Source organism: Silene latifolia, chromosome 5 (genome assembly GCF_048544455.1).
Source record: "Silene latifolia isolate original U9 population chromosome 5, ASM4854445v1, whole genome shotgun sequence".
Lineage (NCBI taxonomy): Eukaryota > Viridiplantae > Streptophyta > Magnoliopsida > Caryophyllales > Caryophyllaceae > Silene > Silene latifolia.
In genome coordinates this window covers 89,613,840-89,622,670 of record NC_133530.1, presented here as the reverse complement: position 1 = coordinate 89,622,670, position 8,831 = coordinate 89,613,840, and the positions used below count along the sequence as shown (strand labels likewise).

The window sequence follows — 8,831 nt, the reverse complement described above, 5'->3', positions numbered from 1 at the left end:
AGAAAGACTAAAATTAAAACAACTAAAATTAGGACTATTGCCTCCGACAAGAACGGCGCCAAAATTTGATACCCGTCATTTGTGAGTACCAAAGATAAATTTATATTTCCTATTAAGACTAACCTAGGCTAGTGGTATGTGGTCGAACCACAAGGAGGCGGTTGTAAATTTTAGTTGATTTATATTGATCCGAGGTAACTATTGTGGGGGTTGAATTGAATTGGTCTAAGACTAAGAGTAAATAGAGACAATAAACTAAATAAACGATTTAAACAGATAAAAGAAGGGTACTAGGATGATCGGTTCATTATAGCTTTCGGCAAAGAAACTAAGTCGATGCGAAACAAACACGGGTGAGGCGGGAAATAAAGAGGTCCTCTCGGTCCACTCTTAACAGATAGCATCTTTCGATCTCGCTATAGGTCCCTAATGTCACTAATACTAACTTTCGTCCTGAAAAGTGACTAACGGTCTAAACTATACCTATCTTTCGATCTTAGCACAGTTTAGTCGATTTAATTGATGGTCAAATAACTTTCCCTATCTTTCGATCTAATGGGTCAGTCATAAATTAAGTATCTAATTGGTCGCATGCATTCGATTCGTTAAATACAACATGAAAAGTAATTAAAACGAAGGAAATCCTCACGAGGTCCGTCGATCGACCAACATAGTCAGTCGATCGACCAACACGCGAGAGATCCGTGTATAATCTATTGCCGCCTATGCCATAAATCGCCTACATCATAGCACTATAGAATTAGCTACTCATGCTAAGGATAAAAACAACAATAAAACTAATAACAATTCATCAATTCATGCTTTAAAGTAGATAACAAATAGCGATAATACGATAATTGGCTTTTGGGATACTAACTAGCAAATCTATACTAATGATGAAAATAAAACAATAAACTGAAATTCTGGCAGAAAGAATACCGAGATTTCAGAGGAAAGATTAAGAACAAGAACAAAATTCCAATGCTAAAACGATGTTCCAAAACCCTAATTACTCGAATGAACAAAACGAAAGTTCTTGTGTGAAACTTAGATAGAAAAATCGGGATCCTAAATGAATGTTTTATGTTACGTTATATAGCAAATACGTATGATTATTATCAAAACCTAAAACTTAACGGGCTTCAAGATTCACGGTCTTTCAATTCACGTCTGGAATAGCAATGTCGATCGATCGATAGGATAGGGTCGATCGATCGCTTGGCGATGAAATGTAGCTTACATTACCGATAGTTGGTCGATCGATCGATGGGAGTGGTCGATCGACCGAACGAGCCGCTTGACTTCTTTATTCTCGTGGATTTGTCTTTTGGGCCTTGGAATGCGCACCAAGCTCGTTCCTCGGGTGAATACTTCTTGTCACATGCAATCTGGGATACTCGGGGACGGATTTAGCTCGATTTCCGTTGAATTCTTCACATTTCTGCAATAATGTACAAAATACGGAAGTAGACGGAAATAGGGAGAAATGTAGCATAAACTACAAGAATGAGCTCTGAAATGCGTGTAAAATGGGATGTAAAACATCATATAAAAGACACGCATCACATAGCTACTGCAATAATATAATAGTTTTCAAATTGTTGGAAAATAAATGCAGTAACGAGATAAGGACCAGAAATACCAAATGCGAAAGGTAGTGACGTGGTGCGGAACCACTGTCTTGAAAACTATTATTCCGGTACGACCGTGGTGGCGATCAACAATGACCGGTAGTTCTCCAAGGATTACACTACTGCTGCCCCTCAGAATCGCCCACTCGATACTGACGGACCTGGAACTGATCAGAACTTTACCCAGAAATTTCACAGAGAAGAAAAGGAGAAAGAGAGAAGAAGTGTGTTACAGTTGTGTGTATAGAGTAAGGGGAGTCGCTCTATTTATAGCAAAATAGGGCAACAGACGGAGCCAAAAACTGCTCCACAAAAGCAGCAGTCAATGACGTAATTAGTGGAGCATTAACAGCGCCCACTAACAGTCACATTGACTGACGAATGTGGACAGCCCACTTCACACATAAGCCCAAAAAGATAAAAAGGGGCCTTTGGCCCGCACCACTGGTGCTCTACCGAGCACGGGCCGGGCCGTGCGCGTGTGTGTTTGGACCCAAATCCACTAGCCCAATACTCTCAACAAAAGCATCCTTGGCCCACACAATTAACTAGTGGGATAAACTAATAACCCACCGATGTGGGACAAATATTGGAAACTTGGATAAACCAACAAGTTGGCTTTACAGCCATCTTTTCCAACAGAAAATGGGACAGAAAATCCGAACTCCATTAATCATGGCCCAAACTTTTTTATTATACTCTTTGGAGAGTTTTGGACCTCATAATATTGTCTTATCATTACTTCTAATTGAATTCTCCCACAATTTCAATTGTTGAATAGTGTACCAACACAAATTCTCTATGTTTGATCACCTTTCCTAATTTCCAACCACATTTTACGCTCCTCTTCCAAAAATTGTAACATCTCTTAAACTTCATCAAAATTCATTCATTTGACAAGTTGAAATTTTGGTCATGTGGGCAGTATTATTTTAGGAATAATTTACGTGGGTCGATTTTTTTTTCCCGAAAAAAATCATAAAAAGAATGTTAGGAGCTGTTTCTTTGCTGGGTTCGACTCCTATGAATCTCAAAGAATGTAATAAGAAGCAATCAAGCACCCAAATGTTTGGTTCTTTAGAGCTCAACAGTTTATTTGATCATCAAATGAAAAAATTATGGTATGTCAAAAATAAGAGGTGCTCAAAAAAACAACCCAAAATTTGGAGACATGTGATTGTCAATATTGGTGGCCAATATGAGGAGTCTTTTGAAGATGTCAAAACGGTAACAAATTAAATTTCACTCGATTCATTTCATTTCTATACGTTTGTTTAAAAATATGTGAGGAAACACTTGATTCTTTTCAATGGTTCATATTAGCCAATCGTTTCTTTTAAGTTTTTCTGTACGATGACGCTTTAATAACGTATTTACTAATCAATTATTATGCATCATACTTGAACTAAGTTCATATAACTATAGTTCTTTCTTTTAATATTTGTGTGACAATTGTAATTGCTCAAAATTTGTATGCAGCAATTGTTGAACTATTTTACACAAAAAGCTGTTAGGACTGTTATGACCCAACTTTACGAAATGAATCCAACTCAATATACGTGGCTCTACAAGTAAGTAATTCCTCGTTTATGAGACCGACGTATGGTATAACGGACTTATCAATGTTTCTATTGATAACGGTCTTATTTGAGTATTTGTGATGGGTTTTGAATTATGCAGCTTTCTAGTAACAAACAAACCGGAGGATGGTAAGCTCTTCATCCGTAACCTTGGAAAGGTAAATTTTCTAAACATACAAAATTGAATCACATGTTACTCATTATAATGAATGTCACAGTGTCACGGTCAGTGTAGAGTAACTCAGGTTTATTCCAGCCATATTAAATCAAAATTCAACCAAAAGAGGAAATACCAATGCATATAGTATTACTATACTACGGAGTATGTCGGAATATGACTCCTAACCAAAGTAAAGTGTCTATCTAACATATGTTGATACAAACTCAAACGATTGTCAGGAGAATCAAGACCTCGCCGAGAGAGTAATGGTAACTCGCCTTCATTTATATGGAAGATGGATTAAGGTGCTAATAAATTCATCCCTTCATGTGTAGTTTTCTTTAAAATTTCGTTCTTTTGAAATTTAGTTGCATATAATAATTGGATGAATAACTAACTTATTTTCGTGTATTGTTTCAATACAGAAATGTGACCATGGTGAAATATATAAATACATATCGGATGAAAATTTGGAGTTGATGCGTGAACGGCTACTCGACACAATCGTATGGCCATCCGATGACACAAATACAGATAAAATTGGATAGCTTGTTATTTCTGTAAGGTCCTATATATACGGGCGTTAACTGTTATTTCAATTTTTGTTCACATGAATGACATAATGTATATAAAAGTTATAATGTGATTTTTTTGTTAGTTTTTAGAATTCAATTTTCTACATGTGAAATTAGATTGTTTACAGAGTAATGATACGCAAATTATGCAGTACTCATCGGCTGACATTTTAGTGTCGAGAAAAGGAGAGTCGCAATCAAATTCTCATCATATAAGGCTATAACCAAAAATTACGATGACCCGTGGTGCCCGGGATCATTGAGCTGGTTTTGGAAATTTTACGACATTACGATGACCCGTGGTGCCGGAATGCCGAATTTGAAGCCTAATACGGAGTACATGCTTAGGAGTTAGGACGGTTTCATGAAGCCGTTGTCATAAGATATGGAAAAGAATCACAAGCTGCCTTCAGTACCCAGTACCAGGTACCACGATGGAGATTACCTCAACTGTCGGTAGGGATACTTCTGATTAGATCAATACAAAAAAAAAAAAAACGTAAATCTTTTTTAGTTATTTTAATTTTTTTTTTGAAATATTATGATTTATGTTGGAGATGATAAAATGAGGGACAAATTAAGTAGTTCATTACATATTACGTATTATGGATGTTATTTAGTAATTTGTCGACGTCAAAATGTATCTTGGTTTTAGATTACTACATGGCCTCATATATTGGGCCTTAATACAAACGTCGGCTCACTGCATCAACCAAACAGTAACATGGTGCAGCCCAGTCCAATAGAGAGTTCCGTCTCAAATCATTTTTTTTTCTTAAAGGATCTCCGTCTTAATCACTTATTTACCTTTAACTAAACTTACAAATGAATGAGACGAATTTATAAGCAACAAGATTAGCTTAGTAACAACCAGTCATAAACATTTCTATTTTATTGTATATAATGTATAATAACTAAAATCTTTCCATATTAAATTATTAAGGGTACACGTTAAAAAAGCCGTTTATATAAATCTGTTATCATTATGAAATATAATAATCCATGTTTTACCAGCAAGCAAGAGTTGGCATGATTCATGAATGTATAATTTTTTAAAGTCCGATAAAATACTACTTCATAAACCTTATTATAATTGGGACGGAGGAAGTAACTAGACACGCAAACTACTACGACTTCAATAACAAAGGCAAGTTAATTTCTTTATTTGTAGTCTAACAAATTTGGTAATTTCAATTTTTTCAACTGTTTATAAGATCACAAATAAAATGATAATATCATATACTAAAAATATTTTTAGAAAACCATATCTTTTAATTTGACAGCTAAATAAATAACAATATATTATGATAAGATATGCTTCCACAAACCTAACCATGATATACATTTTTATATTTTCATATATAAGGATAGATGTGTCACATGTGGGGACATAACCTAAAATTTATCCCCCCAAACCCGTCATTATATAATTTCTTTCTCTTCTTCTTTTATTAGGGTTTACAAAAAAAATTGATCACAAAAATAAAACATTTTTTGATAAATCACAAAGTATCGGGAGAGACGATCTGTTAATAAGTTCGTAAAAAAAGTTCATTTAATTTGCTGCTTCTTCTACCCAAGATTGTATAAAAAGGTACAAATTTATGTCTCCTAAAGTCTAAATCTTTACTTAAATAGTTTTCATGCTTTAACTTTCATGTTTTTTCATAAAGAAAATTTATTTGTACTTCTATAAATGTATTTTCTCATTGTTTTTCCTCTATAAGTTCTAAAAATCTTATTTATAAACGGGTTAGGATTCAGTAGAGTCGATAATTAATTAACTCGTAATTAAATCACATATCTTAATAAATTTCTTTTATCATTGTTTTTCATTTTCAGGCTTTACTATGGATTCAACAATGATTAAAAGGAGGAGGATGACGACAACGACGACGAGTAGGAGAATCATAACAAGGAGTATACACAAGAAACAACAAATGTTATTAGTTAACCAACAAGTACAAGCCTCACCAACAAAAAAAGTTGATGATTCTACAATAAAAGGAGTAACAAATACGAATACCAAGAGTTATGATCATGAAGTCGGATGTTCGACACCAAAATCGGACCGATACAAGATACCGGAGATAGTAACATGCCCACCGGCACCAAAGAAGCCAAGAGTTTCTTCTTCGAGTAATTGTTTGATTCAAAAAAGACGGCCAATTACTTTTTTTGCTCATCCTGATTTAGACAAGTTCTTTATGTTTGCTTCAAGAGATAATATCATCAAGGTTTGATTTTAATTAGTTTTAATTTATATATAATATAGTATATAGTTTCAGTTTTAGTTTAATTATTAGTATTAAGCTTGATTAGTGTGTTTTAATTAAAATCTTAACTTTTTGTTGGATTTTAGTAATTAATTAGTCTATAAGTATAGTGTGAAATAATGAAGTATTAGGGTTAAACTCACCCGCAGCCGCTACCTTTGCTGTGCACTGGGTAAACCCGAGTATACCCTTTTGGTTAAGGGTTTTATTTTTTAATAATAGGTCATTATCTTATTGACCAATGATAAATCAAGCAAGGGCTTGTTAATTTGGTTGAAAGTTTTTTTTTTTTTTGGTTTATTTTAATTGAAGAAGGCTAATATGTAGCTTTTGATGGTTTGAAATTGTAAATTTTAATTAATTTATTTTGCTAATTATGTGGTCAAATGGAAGAAGGCCAAATAATTTTGAATGTTCTTTTTGTTTGCCGCCCAAATTAAGGTATGCTTTTAATTGCATGACATTGGTTCAATGTAAATGTATGCTTTTATTTGTCCACCTTTTTTTCTTTGATTTCTTTAGACAAAATAAGTCTCAAATTTAGTTGGTAGAGCAATATTAAGGAGATTAAAGTTATTATAAAACATGGAATGAAATGGTGATGATGACAAACTACAAAAATTGAAAAGATGGCAAGTCATCAATAACGGCAACATTGATAAGTTTATCGTGAAACCCTCATATAACATTATTCGTATATCTTCCTTTATCTTCTTTTCTTTTTCAATTTTGTTTCTATATTATGACTCACAAACAATTTTACAAGAGTTACAACAAGGTCAAATGACCATCATAAATATTCAAGTTTTATCATATGTGGTCATAGTGTTTTATAAGTAAATTAAAGCGCTAATTATATGCAGGGGCGTCTTGAAACAAATGACAAATGAAGGCCCGGTGCGCCGTAAAAAAAATGAGGCCCCAAATATGAAGTACAAGTGTACTATACTTTAATATTTGTATCGAATTTCATAAATAAAGCTTATAAATTCGTTGTTCAAAACCGGAGGCCCGGTTCCTCCGCCCGTGGTTGCACGGGGTCTTAGACACCCCTGATTATTTGTATATATAACATTTTTATGCAAGACTAAATAGTTTATATGCAATTTTTTATGGTATGGCACTTGGCATATTGTGATTGAAACTCGAAAGGAATAAAGAAATTAATAACGTTTAATGGTACTCTATATGTCTCCGTGAATAGTTTATAATTATTTTATTTAGGAAAATAAATTAAACGTAAACTATTGATCGAGACGGAGAAAATATACAAATTAGAAAAGGAAAATACAAGCACACTTCCAACAAAGGGCCTCAAAATTCCACTAAAGTGGCTATGTCAAGGACTCAACTTTAGGGTGATCAATCAAGTAATATGCATAATCTTAGCTTTAAATTCAGCTTTCAGTCTTTTATGTCATCCCCACCACGGGTTTCCATGGCCCTTTTCTTTTTTGGAACCTTATAAACATTTTCCTTTAACAAATTATTAATTCTCTATTTTTCTCAATATAGATTGGTTGGTATATCTGATTCCACTTTTGACCCGTATTTGCGGGAGCCATTAAAATACTGGGATAATATTATTGTTGCAGAGGTTGATTGATAATACTGGAGCTTACGTGTATTGTGTTACTTGTCGACTTTGTACTCTAATTAGCGTTTTATTTTATCAGGATTTTGACAGTGAAAATGCAACGACCAAATAAAGTCATCAACTAATTAAAAGGAAATGTTGTATCACAATGCAACATAGTAAAACAATTAAAATGACTTGTACTAATAGGCTATAATCGTGGCCTGTGTGATCTTAAATTTTATTTTGACAACTTGATAGAGAGTACTTCTTTAATTAACCTATTTAAATAGCTACATGTCAAATAATTACCAATTTTTTTAATGGGTCACTTTTATTCATAAAATTATTTTTATAACAATGTGTTGGTTAGAAGAGAGGAGAATGGAGTAGGTAGAATCATTCCATTATTATGCTTTGGACATCATAATTAATATAAACGGCTATATATAAATCTTAATTTGTATTGTAATGTAGTGGTGATATAAAAAACTAGTATAATAAATCCACTTTGTCGTACATGAATCAAGACATGGGCACTATTATAAAGTTAGGGATCATCATTTAAGTATATATTATTAAAATTCATATAATTCCATTTTGTATAAATTATTAAATGGGATAGTGTAGTATGGTACAAAGCTAGGCAACAATTATATGGGGGAATCCAAAGAAGGTAGTGACTCGTGCGGGTGTTCTATCATCATTGACATTGTTTGTAGGGAATCTTCATAAATTAAATGCCCTTCTTCAAATTAAATGTCATCGATTTTATCCAATTGTCTCGTTATTAAAATCGAGCCGGGGTTGGGTTGCGTTCATCAAGGAGGAAAGAGTGTATACTTCATAAACCTAAGAAAGTTCAATCCAAAATCAATTGACAAAGGACGAAGTAGCTTATCTCTTTCTCCAATGTAGGAAAGTAAAGACTTACATTACTACGGAAGCGATCAAATCGTTGTATTCGTTAGCTGCCCACTACAACGACGTTATATCTCTGACGATTACTAGAATCCTAAAACATATCCACGCC

General features: G+C 33.5%; 1 protein-coding gene and 1 long non-coding RNA gene across 2 annotated transcripts; both read left to right on the top strand.

Moving 5' to 3' along the window:
- The first annotated feature begins 2,357 nt into the window (after nt 1-2,357).
- LOC141656244 (chaperonin-like RbcX protein 2, chloroplastic) lies at nt 2,358-4,043 on the top strand. Its single transcript, XM_074463071.1, has 5 exons — nt 2,358-2,858; nt 3,111-3,202; nt 3,312-3,369; nt 3,611-3,676; nt 3,797-4,043. Exons 1-5 carry the CDS (start codon nt 2,619-2,621, stop codon nt 3,917-3,919), a joined length of 579 nt encoding a protein of 192 aa, XP_074319172.1. The 5' UTR covers nt 2,358-2,618; the 3' UTR covers nt 3,920-4,043.
- A 1,295-nt stretch (nt 4,044-5,338) lies between these two features.
- LOC141656243 (uncharacterized) lies at nt 5,339-6,639 on the top strand. The gene is made up of 2 exons (XR_012548445.1): nt 5,339-5,540; nt 5,789-6,639. It is a non-coding gene; the product is annotated as an uncharacterized LOC141656243 (long non-coding RNA).
- The last annotated feature ends 2,192 nt before the right edge of the window (nt 6,640-8,831 follow it).